Raw genomic sequence first — 27,194 nt, 5'->3', positions numbered from 1 at the left:
ATTAATGTAAAGACACTGGCTCCAGTCATAGGTTGTGCTGCTCCACTAGTGCAAAGCATCCAAATCCCAAGAGATCCAGTCCCTTGAGGATCCACAGACGGATCCTTGGGTGCCATATGAGCCCCTACTCAACATTGCTCATGGCTACTTGTGTAGGGTGGCATGGCTGGGCTTTAATGCCACTGAATTGCCATAATAAATCCTTGGTTGGCAACAGCCTGCAGGACGCCCAAAGATGTGCTCATTCTGAGATGCTGTCAGGAGTGAACATTTATTTTTATCGGAACCACGCAGAAGTGACTTGGTAAGGCATCATTTTTCTGATCGTAACTGCACTTCAAGCTTGGGCATCACAAAGTGCAAAGGAACTACACACATTAACAAAGACTTTTCACTTTACTCCCGTTTTTATATTTGGGAAATGTCACCGCCAAAGCTGAAGGCAGTACTGAGAGTTCTTTGCTGAAGTATTTGGGAAAGTTCAATTTACCCAGTCTCAAGTGCTTTCTAGCAAGCACCTTCCACACAGTTTGCTAATTCACTAAATATAGATTACATTGAATAGAAGAAAACAATAAGCATGCAATGCAAGTGAGCTGAGAACAAAAGGTTACATTGAAAATTTCCACTATTTTCTTGAGGATTGAACAAGTTATTTCTATGTGATCTTTTATAAATGCAAGTCAAGCCATTCATGTAAAATATTAAGGAGTCAAGGCATTACGCTCTTTACATTAAACAGGAAATGTCAATGGTCACACTTGTGTATTTTCTTTTTAAAGACAGCTTCAAAGTAATTTAAACTTGTTTCATGCATATTTTAACCTCAAGTGATTCCACATGCTGGTGCATGGAATCATGAAACCAATCAGCCATGACATACCATCTGCACAGTTCCTGCATACAGTGGAGTTAATGCTCTTTAGCAATTTGCAAGTACACAGTACTATTTTGAAACTTGAAAAAACAGAAAATACTTCCAAATGACTCAGTTCAAAATGTTGTGGGCTCTGAAGGCAGAGACCTATCTCTTCCCCAGCAGAAGTCACTGGGATCTTTTGCTTCTACCTCTAGTAGTGTGAAAACAATTCATTTGCAGCTTAGCTTGTGCTCCCCTTGAAAAAGAGATAAAATAAGGCAGGGTAATACATTTTGGAAAGGGTAGTTTCCTCGAACCACCTGGATCTCTCACTTGGTTATATAACAAAGAAATATGGTTATCACAAGTTTTGTAGGCTTTTTTTTTTAAACACATTACAGGACTTAAAAAAAAATACCCAATATATACAAGCCAGAAAACTAACTCTAGGAGCCAAATGCCAATAGGAAAGGTGCTGCCACTCCTGAAACGGGGTGAAGGAGCGACTAATTTCTCAGTTAGTGAGAAATGCTTTGTGCTTCATCCTCCTGGCTACCAAGAGTACATGTTTTGTGCCTCCTACTACGATACTACCATCCAGTCTTATCCCGACTAGTCCCATTGCTCTCGGCTAGTAAGTGTCACAAAATGGAAGGCCTCCTCTGCTCATTTTTTCTATTCTTACATCTCCAACCTCCCTGCTGCCCTCCCTCTCCACAAATTGCAGCCATTCTCTCCATTTTGGCCCAACCTTCACCAGTCTCTTTTCCCATTTAGCCTCAAACAAGCATCACCATTCACTCTTTCAGCCGCTCCATTCTGGTTCCTTTTTCAGTCATCCTTTTCTGGAAGTGAGGCTCAGAAGATACCTTCAGTCTTGATCGTCAGAGAAAATACACAGATCTGTCGTTCTCCCTGTTAAGAATGGGTTTTCCAAGCTCTGTGTATGTATGTTATAGCACTACACCTTCAGGGTCAAGCTGCTGATTTGCCCTGACCTTTGCAACATAGTACAATCATTACATTTGACTTGTCTTGAACTGGGTTTTGGTTCAGATTAGAAAGGGTGGAAGGATTACAAAGATTAGAAGGAAGAAAGATTTCCTGGTACAATAGGTGGGATTTAAGAAGGAAAGAGAGGGTGCTTGACAGACAAAAACACGAAGATCATTCCAAAAATATGGGACAACATCAGTAAAGGAACAAAGCTGAGAGAGAAAAAGAGTTGAATGCAGCAGTACGGAGAGAGAGGTTTGGAAGGAGCATATGAAGCAGGAAAAATTAGATCAGTGATGTACATAAGGGAAGATTACGTAGCACCTGGGAGGTGAAGACAAGTGAAAAAAGGAGGATGGGGAGTTGGGAGTGGTAGTAGATAATGGTCTGTAAGCATAAAAGAAGAAAGAAGAGCTAGACAGAACGAACCTCAGAGGAGGAGGAGTACGAAGGGGAGAGAAGGGTTAGGAAATGTCAGATTTGAAAGATATTTTATTTAATAGCTCCAGAGGGGTAGCCGTGTTAGTCTGTATACAGCAAAACCAACCAGACTCCTGTAGCACCTTAAAGAATAACAAATTTGCAGAAATTTAAGGTGCTACAGGACTCTGGTTTGTTTATTTAATAGGATGGGCAAATTTTAAGCGGTTCTTGGGCACTTCTTGTGACATGTAGCATCTGCAACTCAAGACAGCATTCCTTTGACATCGTGCTTATAAACGTGATTTGTCTGTTTAATTTTGTAAAGGGCCATCATTAATGAGGAGTCTGTTCTGTCTTATGTCCTCTTATATAGCAAATACATTCTAATATTGAGTCTGTCACCTGACACACTTAGAAAAATGTTCAAATCCCTACAGTGCCTCCCTGCTTTTAGTACCAGGCTACAAACTTGTATTTTAATCAAATTTTAGTATCTAACAGGATTTATCTCTTTTTCAATCATACAGAATGGTTTGGAAGTAAATACAGCGTAATGCATTTACCTGTCAAAAGGCCATTCGCCAAGTAATATTTGTTTTAATAATGGAAATGGAAATCAGCATCATTGTATTTTATTATTTCATGACTGTGCATATATGTGGGGGACCCTGTTTATAGGGAAGGTTCTTTTATTACTTCTACATAGCTGCGTATGCTAGTATGTGCCTGCTGAAACCTATTAGTGTTACGGGGCATCAGGTCTCAGCAGCAGTGGATTTTGTTTCTTCTTCCACCTCTGCATCAGACGAGTATTTCCATCCTTTTCAGGTGCCCCAGCAACCATAAACGATTCTTACTTTTGGCTAGGAGAGTGTGGAGAAAAACCTCTCAAGTCAGCCATAATGCTGTGGGTCAAGTGTATTAACATTATGGGGAAAGTAGCTAGTGAACCAACAGTTATGTATGGTGCACATCCCATTTGTCTAGAATTTGCTTTCAAGCCCTCTTTTCTGTGTAAATGCTACTGCCTGGTTTAGCCTAGTGGCAGCATGTGGAAACACAAGGGATAAATAAATCTGTTACAAGGATAATTTAAAAATGTATGTTAATGGTATTATAACTCTAATGAATTATATGGAGAATCTGCAAGGAAAGATAGGGAAAGATACTCCAACTGCAGAATACACACCACAGAGCTGGCTTCTCCAGTCTTCCAACTACTCGTATCTTAATGCCACACAACTTTAACTTCCAGCATGTTTTCCCAAAGTGTGGGCTGCGCCCCTGTGGGGGGATGCCAAGGGCTAGCAGGGAGTGCAGAAGATGCACACATAAGATGGGTTGGCCTTTGCAAGGGGGACATGACCGGTTTCATTTTCCTGAATTGGGGATCAACTTTCAAAAGCTCGGAAAACACTGCCATAGGGCAGTGGTTTCAACTTTTTTTCATTTTCAAGTAGAGATGCAGACCCTTTTGGAAATTCAACCTGTGGTCCACAGACCCCTACCATAGAAGTCTTAGACTGAAAACTGACTGAACAGAATTCAGCTATAAATGTTGAACGTGCTCAGCACAGCATTTGATGCCGCATGAAAAAGGGACTAAAGCGTGGGCTTCTATGGTAACAACAACACATCCAAGTTTTGACCTGTTGGAAGGGCCCCCACATGGGGGGAAGCGGGAAAAGGTACACTTTACCGGGGCCCAGAGGCCCTGGCCCAGGCTGCAACCCCCATTACCATGAGGAAAAAATTGTAGATCATGCCTGAGGATATTTATAGAAACTTATTTCCCTATATCTATGTATCTATTGTCCAGATCTTGTGAGATTTGCAAATCTTGGAGATTTGTAACATGGGAGGGGGTCCGTGTTACAAGTTTGTACTGGGCCCAAAAAAAATTATGCTTTGGCCCTGCCTGTTGGTGGGAGTATTCACATACTTTTGATTGATCAGAAAAACAGAATGCCTTTTCTGAAACTAGTCACCTTTCGTGGACCGTTTAGATATATAGTCTGTGGACCTCCAGTGGTTGAAAACCACTGCCATGGGGCATGCAAGTCCTATTTATACCTTTACATAGCACCATCTGGTGCTAGGAAAGCAGCACTGCAATTTCTCATTGAATTGTGAAAACTGCTAAATATTAGTTTGATGGTTTGGTTTTTGGGTGATTGTTGGTGGAAAAAACCTGCATTAAGAAGCACAAGGGGCTGTCTGTCTAAAACTCTTAAATGGTACAGACAAAGGATTGTAAACCTGGACTCCAGACAAAGACAGGGTTTAATGCTGTTTAGATCGCAACTTGAGGGTGTTAGTCAGATGTCTTCATGCCCTTAAAAGTAGGTTTTATGAAGAGTCACTATTTCATCTGACTGTTCAAACTGGAACTTAATGAAAAAATTCACATTAAATATAAGTCACATTAAGGTGCTTTTTATGGGATCTTAGATTCAAGACCATTACTTTTGATTTTTGTAGTAGACTCCAGGCCTTCCTGTCCTTCCTCTTTATTCTTTCTCTGTGAGTCCACAATCCATATCTCTCATGCTGTAGCTGTAGTGTCACACTTAGGACTTGTCTACACAATGCGGTATTGCACACTACATAGGTGTGATTTCTAACCATGCCAATGTGTTGTGCATTAATTGGTCCATGTAGACCCTACAAGTGCTCACTAGAAGTTCCCTGGTGCACATTAAACATCTGAAATGGTTTCAAACAGTACTATGATAAAGCACACTAGAGAAGAATTAGTGCGCAGCACATTAGTGCACTTTAGAAATCCCATCGCCACAGAGAGCATTGCTGAACCATGTAGACAAGCCTTTAGATAGCATGGGGGGGGGGAGGGGAGGAGTGAGAAACAACCTTCAGTAGATAGATTCAACAGCTACCTGACACTAGATTTTCACATATATTGGGCTAGCTCCTCAACTGACATAAACTGGCATAGCTCCACTGCTGTCAGTTTTAACCAGCTGAAGATCTGGCCCACTATATATAACCCCACCACTGTGGATATACTGGCAGACTGCTCATCTTCAGTAGAGAGAAGCTTAAAGAACTAGGAAATTTGCTTTGTTAAAATCTTATTTTCACAATAAATACATATTATAAAAACCCAAACCCACATAATTTACCAGAGATGATATTTGCAAGCAAATGCTGGCAAGCTATTACATTTCTGAACTATTTTTCTCTTATTGTTTCTCTTACTTTGATTGTAGTTGCATCTACTAGCAAGAGCTGAACAAAACAATTACCCTTATACTGAAAATAGCTCAATGACCTTATTTTGGCAGATACTTTCTTTTCCATTAAATCTGAGACGAACCCAGTTCACAATTGTATAATGGAATGGCTGAACACAGTTGTCATGATCTTGTAACAGTCACGAACATTATCATATTTTGGACTTTGCATTTTGCTATAGATTTACTCTATTATATGGCTTTTGTCAATAGAGATGTTAGCAAGTAATTATTCAGCCAGGAAGCTAAATCCCCACACAGCATTTTGAATATATAAGAAGGAAATTTCTTCCTAGACAGGTGCCACGTGGCAGAAATCTTCCTCTTTTCAGATGATTTATACTTTGTTTTCTATAGCATCAATTTTATTCTTAATGGCCTTTCGCTTCTTAAGGTGACAATGATAACTTTTCTTTCTCCAATCCCATGCAGTGAATATTTTACTTTAGACTTCCTGAAATTTGCTATCCATCTATTCAAATCTAGGATGAAACTCTTTGAAGGGAAAAGGAGAAAAGTAGAAGTTCTGTTATTATCACTAGATCATTTATTGCTTATTTATTTTCAAAATATTGTTGCTAGAAATTAATTTGCCATAGGTGTGATTAGATCAAATTACAAATCTAAACCAGCATTTTCAGATCTCAAGCAGTCCTCCTCAAGGCCACTAGCAAGCTCAGAAACATATACTTTTTATTTATTAAATATTCTCTTTTATTGCATTACAATACAATATTTGCATCAAGACAGCAAGTATTGATAACAGAGGACTGTGATCAATTATCCTACCTGGCCACTAAAGGTAAGACAAGTAGTAATGGGCTTAATCTGCAGCAAAGAAGATTTATGTTACATATTAGGAAAACCTTTCTAATGATAAGGTACAAAAGTCTGGAACAGGCTTCCAAGAAAGATTGTGGAATCCCCATCTCTGGAGGTTTTTAAGAACAGACTGGACAAATACGCATCGGGTTTACTTGGTCCTGCCTCAGTGCAGGGGCTGGACTTGATGACTTCTCAAGGTCCCTTACAGTGCTATATTTCTATGATTCTATAATATACACACAACAGAGTGTGGTTCATTCAGACTGACAAGAAATTATACAAATTAAAAAGCACTTTGACAGCATTAGGACCTAACAACAACAATCGCTCATGTCACGGGAAAAATCCCAGGTGGAATAAACTAACATAAGCTACACAATTCCTTAGGGGAAAATTCTTCCAGACATGGGAGACGTGGAGATGCTCGGCAGTATTATAGGCCTTCATCAAGAAATACATGTTAAATATAACGAGGTTCTCAGCAAACAGAAATAATTTATTCTTGCAGGACAGATTGAAGGGAGGGAATTCTTTCACATTCTCCAGTATGGAAAGGGGATAGTCTTTGCTCTCCAGAGATTTCTCTACCAACATGACTCAACACTGGGTGTGCGGTGTTTCTAACTTAATGGCTTCTATATAATGTCTTAACCTATATACAAGGAAGAGTCAATAAGCATTTATATTACGGTTTTCATAAGGGAGGTAGCTGCAACTCCATAGTTAAGGTTGCCTTTTAAAAAGGGCTTAATATGGGACATAAATTCCTGTCTTTCTTTACATGTCAGTGGCCTTTGAGTGTGAAATTTCACATATTTGTTAGTTTTCATGCCCTTTTCCGTGTACTACTTGTTTGATTCCTTTCCCTAATTTTTAACAGGAAGTATTTTAAATCAGTCTCGGATGAAATTTGTCCCATGGTTATCAGACTTTTTTTTTTTAAACTGTTGGGTGATTAATTTTAAAAACACTGGTTAAGATATTCAAAACTGACATAGGGATTTAGACATCCAACTGAAATCAATTTCAATGCAAGACGACTTTAATTTCAATGTATGTTGTGTGGAATTGGGAAGCTAAATAGCCTACTCAGATTTAAAGATCCTAATCAGTGTAAACCAAGCATAAACTGAGAGAGAAGTGAATTTAGACTAGACCTGTTGCACAGGATAGTTTTTGAAAACCAATGTTTAGGATTAAGGGATATTTTTTGCAGTTATTTTTCACAACTAAAGGTGTATCCATCAAAGGCTGGCAAACAAAATCTCATTCAGAGAAATGCACCAGGAATTATCCTCTTTCAAAATGGCTGCCCAATTGTTCTCTTTGGGACTGAGGAAACGGGCCGCCTTCAGCCGAGATGGCTATCATTTCCTTACAGTTTGAATGGGAAGGAGCTTAAGTTGTCCTTAGCAAAAATGACCATAGCTTCTCATTGGGAATGCAGCCAAGTAGCCCTCAGGGAAGGAGGAGCCATCCCCCGCTTACTGTCAGAAGGCAGAACTGGGGTTTGGGTTCAGGTCCGTGGAGGGGAGGAGGGAGCCTGAGGAGGAAGAGGACAGGCAGAAGGAAGAATGTGAAGAGAAAGGGAATGGAGAGGTGGAGGGCACGTGGAGGACAAGACGCTGTGGAGGAGCACAAAGGGGAATAGGATTGGCCCAGAAGACTGGGTAGGGAAAAGAGGATCAGGAAGGAGCAAGACAATGAGAGGGGCTGGGGATGGGAGGGATAGAATGGCAGCTCTGTTGTCTCCCAGGCACTTGGAGCAAGTAAGTGGAATTCCTCACCAGGTAGCCAATGGGGAGGCTCCGATTTTTCTTTGTGCATGCAAGGTTGAATTTTGAGCCCAAAACAATCACGTACAAATAGGGAGTGAGTGGCATTTACCCAAAGGCACAAAAATCTGAAGGCAGATGAAGAAAAATATGTCTTTTTAAAAGGTTATGATTTTTCTAAGCCAGTCTCATGATTCTGAGCAGTCTGTGCCCTGGTTTTTGAATGCCTGTATTTGGCAATACAGCTTCTCTTGCCTCTTTCCCTGCAATCCTCACTTATCTTTTCTCCCCATATCCCAACACTTAAAAATTACTGGGGGCAGGTGTGTGTGTGAGAGAGAGAGAGAGAGAGAGAGAATGAGGCAGGCAAATTCCCCTGACATGCAGCGCTCTGAGCTTCATACTGAATCAGGCCCAGGGGTCTGACAAACTTCTCATGGTTCACCATGGGAAAGCTCCTCTGCAAGAAAACATAGGAAGTTCACTGGCCTTAGACTGCCAATGACTGTCATTCCCAGGCCAGTGCAGCCTGGGAGGGAAGAGGTGGAAAGAAGTAGGAATTGTTCTGATTTCCATATAGATGAGCCATTTAATGCTGCATTTAAAAAAACCTAGGAAATTCATTTACAAAAATCTTTGTTGGGAAACAGTGAAGGTTGCTACACACATAAAAAGCTTCACTAAACCGCAAAAGCAAGGTAATGAAAATTTAAGGCACTTAACCCTCTATTTCTCCATCCACAAGAAGACATCTTACCATTTCCAAAATGACTAACACCACAGACCACACACCTCAATCTTAACAGTTGCGCAAGAGATGTCAGCCTTCCAGAGCTCCCTTTTCTAAAATAACCCCTTCCAAACGCATCAAACATCCCTAAATAACGGTGTTTGGAGGGTAACAGAATACAATACTCCCAGTGAGGGTGTAACATGGATATACAGTGGCATACATTTTCAGTATTTTTGCCCATGAACCTTACAGCGTGGTAATCTCATTGTTTCCTCTTGCAAAGACTTAGGTGGACTCAGAGAGCCTGTTTCAGAGAAAAATTCCAAAAAAGAACACAGCAATTCAGGATTTTTAGAGCCAAACAAATACCTTGATAGTTTGATATTTCTAATACTCTTTAAATTTGGTTTAAGATCTTTGTTTTCCTTAATTACTTCAGAGAATCACTGAAATCCACAAAGAGGAGCAACCTTTCCCTCCATGGTAGTTATTCCTGTTGCAAAGTCTCAATCTTATGATCAAAGTACGGGATTGAGGAATCAGAAACCTCAGTGGGAGCCTTGCCAGAGTTCAATGGGAACAGAATTATGCCCATTGTTTCTGATAATTTTTGCTCTTGATAACAGCTTTGTTATTGATGGGGATAATTTCAGGTAACTTCTGTGCAAGTGGTGAGGGAAAGGAACTGCTCTTGGAAGGAAATAACTCACTTTCTTCTGCAGCTTTCCGTGGGAAAAACTGTAGCTGCTTGCTAGTTGTCTAAATTGGCTTATTTCTAAGGATTTTTCTTCTCCCTGTTGACTACTGAACTATAAATCATGAAAGACTTCAAACTGACGTCAAACTGAAAGCTGCTTCCTAATAGTATGGCAAAGAAACGTAAAATAAACGATAGGCTCACGTGGAGCTCACATGGATACTTTTTATTATTCATTTTATGTTTAACACTGACAGTGTGTTCAACATTGGTACAAAGCCAAAGATAAAGGCAGTTCCTACCCCAAAGAGCTCTCAGTCTGAAAACAGCCATAGAGAAGGCAGTACACACTGAGAAATCCAGAGAAGGAAATCACAGGCCTTCTGCTTCCATTATTATAAATTCATAATCTATGAGCTCCAGGGAAGAAGTCAATTTGTAAGAGGGATTTGGAAGAGGCGATGCTGATGGCATGTTTTCACCTCTGCTTTCTGTAGCCTATGTCAACAATTTCTTACCTTTTACTTTTACCAACTTATTTTACCTTTTACTCTTTTATTCATGGACTTTTATAATGGGCAAGTTTTTCTTCTTTATTGTTTTGTACACTGTATACTGCCAACATCCTTCACATCTGCCACCGGCAAAGAGCTGGAATATCAGTATTTAGGACTATTTAATTTTTTCTCTCTTTTTTGTATTTCTTTACTACAAATTACTGGAACTGTCAAATGATTTAAAAAAATAATCGCAATTAATCTCGAGATTAAAAAAATAGCCACTGTTAAACAATAATAGAATACCAATTTAAATTTAAATTTCTTATAAATAAATTATAAATTTATTATAAATATTTATTATAAATATTTTTGGATCCTTTTCTACATTTTCAAATATATTGATTTCAATTACAACACAGAATATAAAGTGTACCAGTGCTTACCTTATATTGTTATTTTTATTACAAATATTTGCACTGTAAAAAAGATAAAAGAAATAATATTTTTCAATTCACCTCATACAAGCCTACTCAGCCTTACTTCTTGTTCAGCCAATCGCTAAGACAAACAACTTGCTTACATTTATGGGAGATAGTGCTTCTTATTTACCATATCACCAGAAAGTGAAAACTGGCATTTGCATGGAACTTCTGTAGTCAGCATTGCACGATATTAATGTACCAGATATGCTAAACATTTGTATGTCCCCTTCTCTCTTTGATTTGTAGGCTCCATCTTTTACATTGTTTTGTTTTTGAGTGCAGTTATGTAAAAAAAAAATGTCTGCACTTACAAGTTGCATTGTCATGATAAAGAGATTGCACTACAATACTTGTATGAAGTGAATTGAAAAATACCATTTCCTTTGTTTATCTTTTATACAGTGCAAATATTTGTAATCAAAATAATAATATAAAGTGAGCACTGTACACTTTTGTATTCTGTGTTGTAAATGAAATCAATATATTTGAAAATGTAGAAAAACATCCAAAATATGTATAATAAATTTAAATTGGTATTCTATTATTATTTAACAGTGCGATTAAAACTGCTATTAATCTCGACTATTTTTTAAATCTAGTTAATTTGTTTTGCGTTAATCGCATGCATTAACTGAGATTAATTGGCAGCCCTAAAAATTACTCAGGACACTGGTAGCACATACAGGATATCTTACCCATACAGGATATCTTACCCTAAATAAGAAGCTCCTACTAACTTGAATCCATTTTTAGGCCTTCTTTTTGATAAGAGTCTACCTGCTTCTGCAGTTTATCATACCACTGATGTCATAACTCAACATCTGTGATGTTTCCCATGACCGGCTGTGGAAATTATTGTTATGTACTAAAAAGAGTATTTCTCTGAATTAAGGCCTAATAGAAGAAAGAAATTAAATTAAATGTGACATGTCCCCAGAATTGTTTCATAAAAGACTTTTTCAAAGTTTTTCCATGTAGCATCAGCTGTTTTTTTGAATGGATGCTGCCAAAGATTTAAAGGTCAACTAATCAATCTAAGCATTGGTCACCTCTGAGAGGGCGCAGTTTGTTTTGGAATCCAGTGATAGATAGTTTTGGAATCAATCCATGTTTACAATAGTCAGGATAAGATTTACTGTCAGATTAACAACTAAACAAACTAACAGATGCATACCTGCTTTGACAGGAGGTCATATACGTCCCTTGCGTTATAGTTAGACTGATGGTAAATAGCACATCAGCTTTTTTTGTTTTGTTTTGTTACATTTTCAGCTGGACGATGGATTGAGTGTTAAAAGTCCTTCCACATGGGTCCATGACCAAGGTACTGCAGGTCAGATTTTTTTGGCTTAAAAACCATTACTTGTTTCTCTTTTCTCCCTAATTGAGATGCCAAAAGTAAAGCACATAGTTTTTGGATGTGACGTGGGATGTGCCACCCTGTTTGAAACAAAGTCAAATCCTTTGGCTTTGGCTTTTTAAAGTTATGTTCTTTTTAAGGAAAGGAGCAGATTGGAGCTAAAAATATATCCATTTGTCAGATACATATCCAGCAGGATTATTTGAGAACTCAGTGAAAAAGTCTTTCGATAAATGAGTTATTTTGGGGAGAGACAACGCTCTCTTACTGGCCGTTCTGACAGTGTGCGACGCGTACAATGTACAAGGAACATAATGACTAATGTGCGCTGAACAATGCAAAGCTGGCAGTTGGATTCCTTTCCAAGAGCCATATGTGGAAGAGGAGAACACTTGTTAAAGTTCTAATATTTATTTATATAGAAATCAATTCACACACTCTTTGCTTTGCCATCTGGGTGCTATGTACAACAAATACCAGGCAAGATTGTACCTGGCACAAAAGCCAAGCAAAATAAGTCTTGGCAATCATTTAGCACTAAGACTTTGCTAGACATTTTCCTCCCCAGTGCAGGAGTAGGGAATAGGAAAACACAAACTGCATACACCCTTTTAAAGAGTATAGCAGCGGCAAAGCTCCCCAGAGTTCTTAGCAGTATTACGTCACTTTCAATCCATCAGCAAAGCAGGGCTGTATCTTAAAGGTACCACATAACTCATGCTGTAAATGTCAGCGTACGGTAACATGATGATATATAATCCGTTCCTGTCATATAGCAACTGATTTGAAAATCACTTATGAAAGAGTTATGACCTATTTATGTAGGCTTTACCCAAAAAAGTGCAAGTGTCCCACAAAGCAGAACAATCCACATTCTACACCTTCATCCAACAGGTCATGCAACCCAAGCAATTATCTCTTACAAAAGCAAGCACTGGATACTCACTCAGCAATTTCATCTGGAATTCACTCCATTCTTCAAGAAAGAGGAATAATTACTATAGTAACCCTGCTGTGTTATGATATGCTTTACAGCCTTAAAGATGCTGTCTGATAGTTGTGAAAGATTAACCCTCAGAGTAGGTGAACTCTTGATGTTATGGGAATTTCATTGTAAACAGAAATAGCTTTTCTGGGGTAATAAAACTGGAAGATCCCTCTACTCTGAAACGTTTTTCCCACACTCTCTCTCTGATTATTTGCATACTCACTGTCCTCTGTCAATATCCACATTTTGTGATGTATACCAAGACAGTTTCAGTAATTAAACAGGACATGTTCCCAGAGAAGGTTATCAAGGAACTCTTTCAATACCTGCGAAGCAAGTCTCCGCATGACCTCTTCTTGTCGTCTGCGCATTTCAGGCGTTCCAGGGCAGCTTCCACCCGTGATCGACGAGTGAGCAGAAGGTGGTTGTGTTAGGGGTAGCTCTCTATTTGCATCCACATCTGTACCAAACAAAGAGGGTAACAGATTACTACATGCCAACCACGATTCAGCTGATTACAAACTATGCGATAAGGTATCTTCTAACAATCCATTCAAGCGGTTGATATATTTTCTGTAAGCAATCTGTTTAAGACTATGAGCAGTGTAGAGGTCCACTCAGAGGAAACTCTCATGAACAAATTTGTGCCAGAACTAACAGAGAAAGGACAGCAGAGAGAAAGGTTTAACCTCACCTTACTCATCTTCTCCATGTTGACATTAGTCATTGAATACATACAGTATTTGGAGAATTTGATGTTCCTGATAATGTGGCCCCTCTCCTTAAAGTCAGGTATATTGTCGGGCAGTGTTCTCCTACTTCTGCCCTTAGGCCTCTTGTCTAAATGCTCCTTTCTAATTTAGTCCTTTCTTGAGCAGAGAAAGCCAATTATTCTAAATAACCTGGTAGCTTTGTAACATGTATAAATGGGGACCATTTAACCCAATAACTAACATCCCACTTCACAACCAAGTAAAGTGACCAGGAAGAGATGATACTCAGAAGAGCACCAGGATGTTGAGATGGATCTGCAAGAAAGTAATGAATTATATTGGAATCATCTCTAAAGTGTAAATGATTCAAAATCTCATTTGATCAGATTTGCTTGCCTGGGTAGAGAGATGCGGCACAAACCAAAAGCCCTCTGTAAACTTCAGTCTATCTGGCATGTTTTTATTGTTAACTCTTTCAAGCTACATTGATTTTGCAACTGTAAGTTATCAATTTCAAATTTTTTTAATTAAAAAATTCTACTTAACAATGCAAAACCATTTATTTCAATGTTTTGAGAGTGTTCTAATAGCAACAGTCCCTTCAAGTATAGACCCTACTAGCAAAGAATTATTCTGAAAGCTATAATGTACCTTTGACTTGGGCTTGAAATCATAATTCTACTACTATCTACCATTAATCCGTTGGTAGAACCAATAAGGACGATGTTCACTACCTAAATACTTAATGCGTACGTTTAATTAACAAATTAATTTTCTGCACATGTGAACACATCTGCAGCTCTACTATCTGTTTGTCTGAGTTATGAGAAACTGTACTGGGGTTGTGTTTATTTCCAGCTCACTAACACCACTAATGTACTTGTCATAGTATTCTTAGGTCACCTGATCAATACTTTAGTTATTGAACATATTAACAGGGTTTGTTTTTTGAATGTGTGTAAGTGAAGATAGATATATGGCTTTCTCAGAATAAATCTGTTATATCTTATTATGAAGAGATCAGAGCTCCTTAGTAAACAAATACCCATGACCAAAATTTCTGATTCGCTCCCAGAGTTCAATCTCCAGAATTTAGAGCTGAGGTGCTATCCAATTTATTTCTACTTCAAGGAAGTGCTGGAATAAGAACTGAAAGACTGTGTGTATTTGGTTTGTACAGGGATCTCTTTTCTATGCTTTGCATGTGAGAACTGTAAAACATTTTCCTATTCAAAGTCTTCAGGTCTCTACGGTGTGTGTGGTTTTAGTTTGAAAACATCTAGCTATTGCTTCTTCAGTCTCTCTCGTAATCTCTCTAAATAGACTGAGAGAATCACTCAACAGGTACATTGCAGGCTTTTAGTTAAAATATACAAACAAACCCTGCCTTTCATTACACATTGTACATTTAGCTCTGGAAGGGGACATTGTTCAATGGTTCAGAAAACCAACATTCTGTGTCATTTCAGATACTTTATGTGGATGAGAATATTTCATTCTAGCAAACAGCATTTGTCCAACAAGAAATTTAACTATAGTTTCAGTAGGATAGAACATTCCTTCATTCCTGTTTTACCGCGCTAAGTGTCATCTGTGTGTATTAAGCTGCTCTTGCCTTCCACCTCCAAAGTGGCTGCATTTCAGTGGCGAGTGAAGAGATTTACACTGGTGTGCAGGAAGAAAAGCAGAATCAGTTTAAACGAATCTGGAGCCTGTGTGAGGTACTCAGATGTGCATCCCAGTCGCCAGGCTCAAGATGCAGGATAGATGGAGATAGTACAGAAAGGAATAGGTAATGTATCCAGCACAAATGTGTGTTGTGGTAACGAATTAGGGGAATAACAGATGGAGGTTCCCCAGTAAGCAGGCCAACGAGAGAACCCATGATGTGTCCAAGCCAAGGGCACAATAGAAGAAAAGACATCCTGATTCCTCAGGGGTTCTCAGTTAGCATGAACCAGTTCATGCTCCACATCGTGCAGGTCTGGCACATGAACAGTAAACATACCTTTGACTGGACTGGGGACCCCATGACGACAGGTTTGGCAACAATCTCTGAACTGGCCTATTGAGGGATGGGGAGAAGTGGTAGTGGGATCCTTGTGGGTGAAAGGTGCTAAACAGAAACGTAAGAGATTCATGCATTTCTAAGCTCTCTCTGTATAGCAGTACTTACGTTTTGGGGAGGCATGTGGGCTATCAGAGGCAATCTGTCTCATACGTGTGCCGTGGCAGCTGAGAGCAACCAGTCTGGAGATAATGGCAGTTTTACCAAACCCAATGTTCCCGACAATCACCACACCTCTGTTCACACTGGCATTGGCACTCTGCAACTGTGCATCTATCTCATGGAACACCCAATCCCGTCCGACAAACACAGATTCTGTGGTGATACTGGGCACCTCAAAGAGCAGTGGTTTCAGAGAGATGTCAGGAGGTCTATAAGGTGCAAAGCGGACTGTAAAGAAGAAACACAGACAAAGAACATACAGTTTAGGGATAGATGGCAAGACAGCTCTGGTTAAGAATTCACTTATAATAAATTAGAAGACTAGAGCGCTCACACAGAAAAAAAAGAGAATTTACGTGATCATTGGGCTTGCATTTATTTTTCAAAGACTTATAACAAAAGAGATTTTCAACTGAGCTAAGCTAAATTGCTTGAGCCATTGAAATGGACAAACCAAACCAAAACATTTTGTTCTTCATGAAGGAAAATTATGTCGAAATCTATATTTTCATGCAGAAAATGTTAATTTAACTAACTCCATTTTTCGACGTGAAAATGTTTTGTTCTTAATGCTTTGACCAGCTCTAGTATAAAGATGTTATCAGCAGATACTTGGAACGGCTGCAATACCTGTTACTGGTGAAGCCAAAAGTGAGTAAAGCAGTTCATTGCCACTGAATGCCAACAAAGCCATTTTACCACAGTACACCTTCATGTATTTTGGATATGCCACATCTTACTACAGAAGAACTATTTTGATAACATTTAGCATTTTTAACTGGTACTGTTTTTGTATCAATCCTTCTATAAAGATAGCCTATCTTTACAACAATTTTTGGGAGAGGAGAAAAATTATAACCAAGAAACCACTAAAATAATATTTTTATATATCAAAAAGTTGCTATTTTAATATCAAATAATCCAAGAACTACGAGGCATAAATCCTAATGTTTTACAGTAACTGGAAAGAGTAATTACCACCTCTTGCTCTCTCGTTCTTTACACCCAGCTTATACATCTTTGTATCAATCAACAGATCAGCACATCTGACTGTCACACATTTGTAATATTTGGGAAATTAATCTGCTCTATCATTGCTGAGGTTGCTGTTAAGGTTTTATTTTGTTATACAAGTTTGATGAAGATGCCATACATATTACTTTTTGCTATCTTAGAGAGGGAAGTGAAAGTCTTATGGAATATTGGAGCAATCCACTGACAGTGTTGGAATGCAGGAGACATTTCCTTTAACTTCTGCTTTAAAGCTTTGCGTAGATGAGGTGGATTGTGACGTGACCTTCTCGGTCATGAAACCTAGTGTTTGTGTTAATTTCCTAGTTTTTATCCAGGGTTGGTGTTCCTCAGGATAGCTCTCCAGGATCAGGGAGGGGAGAAAGGGAGAAGTGGAAGTGCACCTGCCTGGGAATCAGAAGGAGAAACAGGGCTGCTGAAGCCACTCCTGCCTGGGTTAATTTTCCTGAAGGGAATGCGAGGCTGCACTCCATTAAATTCTTTATGTCTATAACATTTCAGCTCCCTTTGAAGGTTACTGAAAGTAAGTAGTCAAACAGCAAACCACCATATTTTGCATTAACAACAAAACCTGTCAGATAACCTCCATGAAGGAATCTGTGTTGTCACTCATTTCCTGAAATACACTGTAGCATCTCAGGGGCTTCTGAAACAGGAGACAGCAAGAAGCAGCAGCAGTCTGTTAGCAGGTCTGTTTACCAAGCTCTCCTTTTCTCTGGCTCCCCTGCCCCTGTCAGTGTGAAAACTATCTCTTCCCCTTCAAACCTGCCAATATGTAACATCAGCAAAGCAAAACAAGTGACAAATGGATGAAATATCAAATACCTCTTATTTGGTGATTCATACCATAATTTACAGATTGTCATCGTTTTTAAAGTACACAAGCTGTTTTAAAGATGTCTTCTTACTGTGACAACTACATAACACCACAACATCCCTCCACGTAGGTCAGCAGCATCATGGTTTTAACCTTAGCTCTTCACAACACCAATTCAGTACGCTCCCACTTTTGCTATAGAATAAATTGCTAGCCTCTCTGTAAAGCAGCCACTACAGAAGGACTTGACGCATACATTCTCATTTTTTAAAACCAAACAGCCCCTCCTCCATTAAGACAAATACCAAGAAATGTTTTGCTCGTTCATTTAATTCTGAGCATTCAAACGTTTGCTTGTCAGCAATATTCCGTAAAGGCAGGAGACGGAGTCGCATGAGCCATTATCTGCAGATTCACTGTATAACTCCCCTGCTGCAGGCCAATGTTACAGCAGGATTCTGAAAGCCTATTTTTTTCACAGAAGGAATAATTTATCACAGGTTGCTTTTAAATGCACAAGATGCTCAGTTCAGTTCTCCAGGGGGGGAAATTAAAGCACTTTAGCGCATAGAAACAGGACAAAGGGTGCTTTCCCTCAGCTTAAAGGGTAAAATCAAAATCATTACGCCTTACAATTAACTTGCCTCGACAATTTTCCCATTTACTATCTATTATCTTCATGATCTCAGAGAGATCTTCCTTTAAACCGAGCCCTGCTGCCATTGAAAAATACACAATCTGTATGCTGCAACTTTTAGCTCCTTTGCACCAAGGGGCTCTTTCTGCGCTTTTGTGGAGAGCATTCTTGGCCAAGGGTGGAGAGAGGGCAGTCAGTCCTCAAACACCAAGGATCTATTTGCTGTCGTTTTGTTTTGCTGCTTGACTTCAGTGCAAGCAATGAATACAGAAATGGGAGTAGCTACAATGCAGTGTAAATACACAGCTTTAATAAATTGCTATAATAAAACCTAAACAGCTGTACCTGACGTATTACATCATTTTTATTAACAGAAAAGCAAGGAGATGTTATTTTTTCATGCTTACCAAAGGATCTAAAAAAACTCAGAACTATAAAAGACTTAACTCATCTAGCTAATTTCCCTGTCTGACACTCAGAATAAAAATCCTAAACTTTATGTGCTTTGTACCGCTAACATTTTGGAGCATATTTTTGCAACCATGGAAGTTTTCTAAGCCCTATATGTGATTAGATTTAGAATAATACTGTAGAAAGGTAGAAAATTAAGAAAAATAAACATTGCCCTTTCAAAGACCATACAACAGGTGGAATAAAACTGAATCCAGCCAATCAATAAGATTTAAGTCTCGCCTTTACACAAACTGCAACAGACTGTAAATAGTAAACTGATGGGAGTAAAGGTAAGTAGCTGAGATGCTACAGGTAGGAGAAAAAGAGCTGCACTGTCTGATCTAATTAACTCAAGAAATGAAGGTTACTCTCCTGTAATTGGGGTTCTTCAAAATGACCTCTGCACACATCACACACCCACCTTCCTCTTTTCCCCTAAACCTTCATTTCACCTATAGACCCAAGGAGGCAGTGGAAGGTACTGACGTGGATGGCAAGTCATGCCACAACTCATTGCATAGCTCCAGCCTCCTGAACATTCAGAGTCGTGAGGAGAGGGGCAGTGAGTACAAGAGGGCTCCAATGGATGCTGCTACCAAGAAGATTCCACTAGGCTAAGCAGCACTGTCAGTGCAGCCCAAAAGTGGGAATATGCAGAGACCATTCAAAGAAGAAAATCCAGTTATAATACACAGAAATGTAATCTTTTTAAATAGATTTTTCCCCCGTACTAATTTATACTCAGAATTCCTACAATAGTTAGAACCTTTGCTTTAAAACAAACACAACATTTATAATTTTAGGCAGTGAAAGGCAGCAATAGTTTAAATGCCATTGTCTCCAAACGTTTCTGGTGAAACCCTCTGCAGTGTGCAGCAATGTGGAAACCGACATCTGCTAGATCCCCTACTATAGGCTGGTCTGCACGGAGGCCACCATTTGCTGTGCACTTTGCTGGATGCTGTTCAGTGCCTGGGAGGTCCAGGCATTGTGTAGAATCTCTCATGTCTGGATTCAGCTCAGATTTACATTTTATTCAAATCTAGGACTAAATATAAACCAATCCAGATACTTGTTTCCAGAATGTTTAGAGGCATAATCCAAATTTGGTTTTATTTGTATGCAGGACAACATATGTAGGAAGCACAGACCTAGAATGCACAAGGACTGTATACAGTCTTTGTTTTACAAAATTCAACCGGTATGGTTAATACCATGTGTACAAGATCTGGAATGCTTCAAATAATCCTGCAAACATTCTGATCGAAGCATACGCTGACACAGACCTTCGCTACATCTTCACAGTTTATTGCTAAAATGATCTTTTAATTAAAACATTTTATAATGTGGCCACAAGGCAGCAGGTGATTCCCCCACACAGAGAGGTTACTCATACACAGTGTGACTCATGTTGCTGTAATCTTCATCTTCACACTACAGAATTATACCTACAATGGGGGAGGTTTTTAAAGACACAGATGGCAAGCAACTAACTCCCACTGAAAGTTAATGGGAGTTAGGCGCTTAACCGCCATTTGTGTCTTTGAAAACATCACCAGGTGTGTTAAAATAAAGTAGCTTAAAAGCTTTATAATTATTTCAGATTATATAAATGTTTTATAAAATTTAAGAGTTGAGATTGCCCCGATTATAGACATTTATTAACACATATTTAAAACTTATTTAACTTTGCTTTTTAAATTTTGGTATCAATTTAAAACAAACATTTAAATCTTCTCTTGATGCTGTAATACCATTTACAGGATACATAATGATGCCAAAATCAGCAAATTATACCTCCCACTGAAAGTTTCTCCACCAACATTGTATTAGGTTAATGACACCTTGATCCCCAACTATACCACTTTAAACCACAACTACAATACACAACATGATGCAAATAGAGTCTATTGTACAATCTACAATAAAACAAGTAGTGTGATATCAACCCTCTGGACGTTGCTGACAACTTCATCTGTCAGATACAAAATCTTGCTTCCTCGGAAAATGCTTTTCTGACCTTTAAGAGAAGGATATTATCACTCTACTATTATCACTTAGTAATGAATAATGTTGTATTATTAGCCAAAGGGAATTATATTATTACTTAATTAAGCATGTATTATAACAGCAGTAACAGCATGACCCCACTGCTTTCTTCTGCAATAATCTGAGTACCTTCATCAGAGGCTAATCCTGGACAGGAATATCACTACTTAATTACTTTATCAAACATTTACATTCTCTTTCCAAGTTCAATTACAGTATTTTTAAATGTACAGTGGAAACTGATTACATGGAAACCATGGTGCACTAAAATTGTATTAAAAATCATGACTATTATTTAACCAGGTCTGTATTCAAGAGTACTATACTATTTTATGGAATACTATAAGGCCAAATTCTCCCACCTAACTCCCATGTTAGCACTCATGCTATAAATTAGGGGAGAATTTGTCATTTATACATTACTCATTACAGTATATAAAAAGAAAAAAGCCCTGAAAAATCCTGATTTTTTGACATCGATATGTGACTTAAAAATTGCTAAAAATAAATCCTGAAAAAAAAAAAGAAATTTATAAACCCTCAGGCTACGGCTACACCGACGGCGGCAAAGTCGCCGCCGTCAGATCGATTTCTCTGGATCGACTGAGCGGTCAGTGAAGACCTGCTCAGTTGATCCAGAAATTGACTTATTAAGACCACCTTCACAAGTGGCGTAGCGCTCGTCGACGGGAACACAGTTTCCGTCAGCGCAGTGCAGTGAAGATGGTGCGCAGAAGAGAAGCAGAGAAGTCGATGGGAGTTACGCAAGTTTTTTGCGTAACTTGAGTAACTCCCGTCGACTGCCGCTGAATCTCAGAGGTAAGTGTAGACAGGGTCTAAGAAACAGAAGCCTTATGTATAATTAAGTCAAATGCCAAGATGTAAAAGATTTGAGCCATGGTTTAGGAATTTAAAATTCAGTTTGACAATTTGTATGCCAAGATGCAAATGGAAATGGCCACATGAACTTCAGATGCCTGTACTGCATATTAAAGGAGGACAGTAGGTGGAAGTAGATTTAGGAGCAACTCTAGAGAATGACAGATATAGGCAGATTCTAAACTTCATTCATTTAAACTAGCTGCGTCCAGTTGAGATTGCTTTGCTTGTTTGAAGGTTTATGGCTCCCAGATGCCTCAGCAATAGCCATTACACAAAATCCACAAATAAATAATTGAACACCACAGCCCAGGTCTGGAGGACAAAAAGCCCTTTGTTATGTTTCTCCAGATGCTTCCCCAATTGCTTACCCTCCTATCTGGAAAGAGTAATTGGCAATTTAGTCCCCATGCAGACTTAGCGTTAGGTCTTGAGGGCAATGGATGGTACTGATAATGTTATGAATAATACTTTCTGCTGGGAAATGAAGTAAGAAAGTTAAATTAACTTTAAATAGTACATCAAAGTACAACAATACTGAATTTAATTAAATTAAACATTTTAAGGGTTATGCTACCACCCGTAAGATTTTATTGTAAGTATATATGCCATACCTTTCAAATTTATTACTTTTGTTTTCTTTCTCCGAATCTCCTTTTTTCCATCATACCAAGTTCATACTTCATTTCTTCAGCTTCAAGGCCTCTGTCATTTTCTATTTATCTGTTCTTGTCTAGTATTGCATCACTAGGGTGACCAGATGTCCCGATATTCAGAGCTTTGTCTTTTACAGGTGCTTATTATCCCTCACCTGTCCCGATTTTTCATACTTGCTATCTGGTCACCCTATGCATCATCCTTGTCCTGCCACTCCATCAATGATATTAGCCTTGATTTGTACATTTCTGCTTCAACTCTGTGCCCACTTCCATATGGTCATCTATTCATGGGATACTGTCCCTGAACTGATCCATAAGACTAATCAATATTACCTTCTTCATATTCTTCTGTTACCTCAACAAGAAATTAGAAAACTTAAAATAGCACTGCAGAAGAGGAGATATTTAGCTGATGTAAATGTAATAAATAAACAATAAATCCAAAGATTTATAATACATATAAAAAAGGTACATATTTTTGTTACAATCCTCTTCTCCACTTTTCACATGCTGTTGGTCATAGAATCACAGAAGTGTAGGACTGGAAGGGACCTTGAAAGGTCATCTAGTTTAATCCCGTGCATTCAAGGCAGGACTACATAATAACTAGACCATTCCTGACAGGTGTTTGTCAAACCTCTTCTTAAAAAACTCCAATGATAGGCAAATTGTTTCATTGCTTAACTATGTTGGACAGGAAGATTTTCCTAGTGTCCAACCTAAACCTACATTGTTGCAATTTAAGCCCATTGCTTCTTGTCCTATTTTCAGACGTTAACGAGAACAATTTTTTGCTCTCCTTCTTTTATGTTCTTGAAAGCTGTTATCATGTTCCCCCTCAGTCTTCTCTTCTCCAGACTAAACAAATCCAATTTTTTCATTCTCTCTTCATAGGTCATGTTTTCTAGAAATTCACTCATTTTTGTTGTTCCCCTCTGGACTTTCTCTAATTTGTGCACATTTTTCCTGAACTGTGGCTCTTAGAACTAGACCCAATACTCCAGTTGAGGCCTTATCAGCACGCAGTAGATCAGAAGAATTACTTCTCGTGTCTTGCTTAATACATCCCAGAATGATGTTTGTTTTTTCTCCAACAGTGTGACACTGTTGACTCATATTTAGCTTGTGATCCATTATATATGGTTGGATGAATGGACTATAAAATGGATAGAGAGCTGGCTAGATCATTGAGCTCAACGGGTAGTGATCAATGGCTCCATGTCTAGCTGGCAGCTGGTCACAAGCGGAGTGCCCCAGGGGTCAGTCCTGGGGCCGCTTTTGTTCAACATCTTCATTAATGATCTGGAGGATGGGGCAGATTGCACCCTCATCAAGTTTGCAGACGACACTGAGCTAGGGGAGTGGTAGATACCCTGGAAGGTAGGGATAGGATACAGAGGGACCTAGACAAATTGGAAGATTGGGCCAAAAGATATCTGATGAGGTTCAACAAGGACAAGTGCAGAGTCCTGCACTTAGGACGGAAGAATCCCATGCACAGCTACAGACTGGGGACCGACAGGCTAGGCAGCAGTGCTGCAGAAAAGGACCTGAGGGTTACAGTGGATAAAAAGCTGGATATGAGTCAGCAGTGTGCCCTGGTTGCCAAGAAGGCTTATAGCATATTGGGCTGCATTAGTAAGAGCATTGCCAGCAGATTGAAGGAAGTGATTATTCCCCTCTATTTGGCATTGGTGAGGCCGCATTTGGAGTATTGTGTACAGTTTTGGGCCCCCCACTACAAAGAGGATGTGGACAAGTTGGAGAGAGTCCAGTGGAGGGCAACAAAAATGATTAGGGGACTGCAGCATAAGACTTATGAGGAGAGGCTGAGGGAACTAGGCTTGTTTAGTCTGCAAAAGAGAAGAATGAGGAGGAATTTGATAGTAGCCTTTAACTACCTGAAAGGGGGTTCCAGGAAGGATGGAGCTAGGCTGTTCTCAATGGTGGTATATGACAGAACAAGGAGCAACGGTCTCAAATTGCAGTGGGGGAGGTCTAGGTTGGATATTAGGAAAACATTTTTCACTAGGAGGGTGGTGAAGCAATGGAATGGGTTACCTATGGAGGTAGTGGAATCTCCATCTGTAGAGGTTTTTAAGCTGCAGCTTTACAAAGCCCTGGCTGGGATGATTTAGCTGAGGTTAGTCCTGCTTTGGAGCAGGGGGTGGGACTAGATGACTTCTTGAGGTCCCTTCCAACTCTAATCTTCTATGATTCTATAATCCCCAGATCACTTTCCACAGTATTCCTTCCTAGGCAGTCATTTCCCATTTTCTATGTGTGCAATTGATTGTTCCTTCCTAAGTGGAGTATGTTGCATTTGTCCTTATTGAATTTCATCCTATTTACTTCAGACCATTTCTCCAGTTTGTCCAGATCATTCTGAATTTTAATTCTACCCTCTAAAGCATTTGCAACCCCTCCCAACTTGGTATAATCCACAAACTTTATAAGGATACTCCCTATGCCATTATCTAAATCAGCGGTTCTCAACCTTTTTTTCCCGAGTACCACTCCGGTCAGGTAGAGTCAGGTCAAGTACCGCTTCACCTGACTGTACCTGGCCAGAGTACTACTCGGAAAATAAGCGCAGTAAGCACTTTCAATCAGTACCCACTGCCGAAACTCTGCAGCCCTTTGCCTGTTTTCGGCGGCGGCAAGAGGGGCATGATTCGGCGGGCGGGGGAGGAGCGGCAGCGGCAGCTTTTCTAGCCGGCGGGCAAGCGGCGGTGGCACCGTTTGTCGGCGGCGGCAGCAGGGTTTCTCGGTGGGGGGGGGAGGATCGGCGGCAGCGTTTGTCGGCGGCGGTGGGCGGGGGAGCGGCGGCAGCAGGGTTTCTCGGCAGCGGGGAGGGGGAGATTCGACGGCGGAATCGGCGGCGAGGTTTTCCTCGCGTACCACCGAGCCGTCTTCCGCGTACCACTAGTGGTACGCATACCACCGGTTGAGAACCCCTGATCTAAATCATTTATGAAGATATTGAACAGAACTGGACCCAGGACCAATTCCTGCATTATCCCACTTGTTATGGCCTTCCAGCTTGACTGTGAACCATTGATAACTACTCTATGGGAACGGTATTCCAACCAGTTACGCATGCACTTTATATAGCTTTATCTAGATTGTATTCCCCTAGTTTGTTTACTAGAAGGTCATGTGACTCAGTATCAAAAGCCTTACTAAGGTCAAGGTATACAACCTCTGCCATTTCCCCCTATCCACATGGCTTGTTACCCTGTCACAGAAAGCTATTAGATTGGTTTGATGCAATTTGTTCTTGACAAATCCATGCTGACTGTTATTTAACCCCTTTTTATCTTCTAGGTGTTTGCAAATTGATTGCTTGATTATTTGCTCCATTATCTTTCCAGGTACTGAAATTAAGATGACTGGTTTGTAATTCACTGGGTTGTCCTTATTCCCTTTTTTATAATTTGGCACTATGTTTCCCCTCTTCTAGTCCTCTGGAATCTCTCCCATATTTAATGAATTTTCAAAGATAATTGCTAATGGCTCAGATATCTCCACAGTCAGCTTCTTAAATATTTTAGGATGTATCTCATCAGACCCTAGCAACTTGTTTATGTAATTTTTAACTTGTTCTTTATCTAGTTTAGCCTGCGATCCTGTCTCATTTTCACTAACAATCACTATATTAGACATCCAATCACTACTAACTTTTGGGTGAAAATCAAAACAAAAAACTAATTTAGCATGTTTGCCTTTTCCACATTTTCTGTTATTGACTCTACCCCCTCATTAAGTAAAGGGTCTACCTGTCCTTGGTCTTTCACTTGCTTCTAATGTATTTGTAGAATATTTTCCTGTTACCCTTTACATCTCTAGCTAGTTTGATCCCGTTTTGTGCCTTGGCCTTTCTTATTTTGTCCCTACATGATTGTGTTGTTTTTTATATTCATCCTTCGTAATTTGACCTAGTTTCCAATTTTTGTAGGACTCTTTTTTGAGTTTCAGATCATTGAAGATCTCCTGATTAAGCCAGAGCAGTCTCTTGTCTTACTTCCTCACTTTCCTACATGATGTGATAAGTTTGTTCTTGTGCCCTTAATGTTTCTTTGAAAAACTGCCATCTCTCTCTGTTTTTCCCCTTAGACTTGCTTCCCATGGGGTCTTACCTACCAGCTCCCTGAGTTTCCTAAAATCTACCTTCTTGAAATCCATTATCTTTATTCTGCCGTTTTCCCTCCTACCATTCCTTAGAATCATGAACTTGATCATTTTCATGCAAGCTGTTTTCCATTTTCAAATTCTCAACCAGTTCCTCCCTATTTGTCAAAATTAAATCTAGAACAGCCTCATTTTACATTGGAAACAAGTTATGAGCATGGACAGTGCCTACCACAGTTATAGGTGCTACCAGAATAATAATAATGAATTCTGGAATCTACATTAAAATATCTTTTTTATATGAAACAATGTTAAAGAGCAAAACCTCCCTCTAGTCTAGAGGTTGATCCTGAAACAGGAGTTTTCAACAGAGCACATAGTAATAGGCTTCTGGGAGCTCTGTGCACTGCTGACTTCCTTAGAAGGGAACTTTCACCTAAATTGCTTCAGGAATGTCACATTTTTTAACCCCCTTCATGCTTTTGAAGGAACTTTTCTCACAATGGGAATACTGGGATGCCACTAAAGATGGACCTTGTGTCCATCAGTTTTCTTGAAAGTGTCTTTTCGAGATTAAGCACACATGGAGGTGTGTTATATTAGGGGTCAAGTGAGAGGCAAAGTTGCTGAGCAATACTGCAGGCCTTTGACCAAGTTAACTGCCTGAGCTGATCAGACTGACAAATGCAAAGTCAATACATA

The 27,194-nt window shown here is 39.4% G+C and overlaps 1 protein-coding gene across 10 annotated transcripts in view; it reads right to left on the bottom strand.

Moving 5' to 3' along the window:
- The window catches only part of TANC2 (tetratricopeptide repeat, ankyrin repeat and coiled-coil containing 2), a 492,680-nt gene that overhangs the window by 70,897 nt on the left and 394,589 nt on the right, over nucleotides 1–27,194 (bottom strand). For all 10 annotated transcript variants that reach the window (XM_067540990.1, XM_067540986.1, XM_067540987.1 and 7 more), the window contains 2 exons: nucleotides 15,782–16,063; nucleotides 13,219–13,352 (listed from right to left, as the gene is read on the bottom strand). In XM_067540990.1, coding sequence (XP_067397091.1) covers nucleotides 13,219–13,352; nucleotides 15,782–16,063 — 416 coding nt within the window. The remainder of the gene's footprint in view (nucleotides 1–13,218; nucleotides 13,353–15,781; nucleotides 16,064–27,194) is intronic.

This window comes from Emydura macquarii, unplaced genomic scaffold (assembly GCF_026122565.2).
Source record: "Emydura macquarii macquarii isolate MOO-44397 ecotype Brisbane River unplaced genomic scaffold, CSIRO-AGI_Emac_v2 contig_629, whole genome shotgun sequence".
NCBI lineage: Eukaryota > Metazoa > Chordata > Testudines > Chelidae > Emydura > Emydura macquarii.
This window is presented reverse-complemented; position numbering and strand designations above follow the sequence as displayed.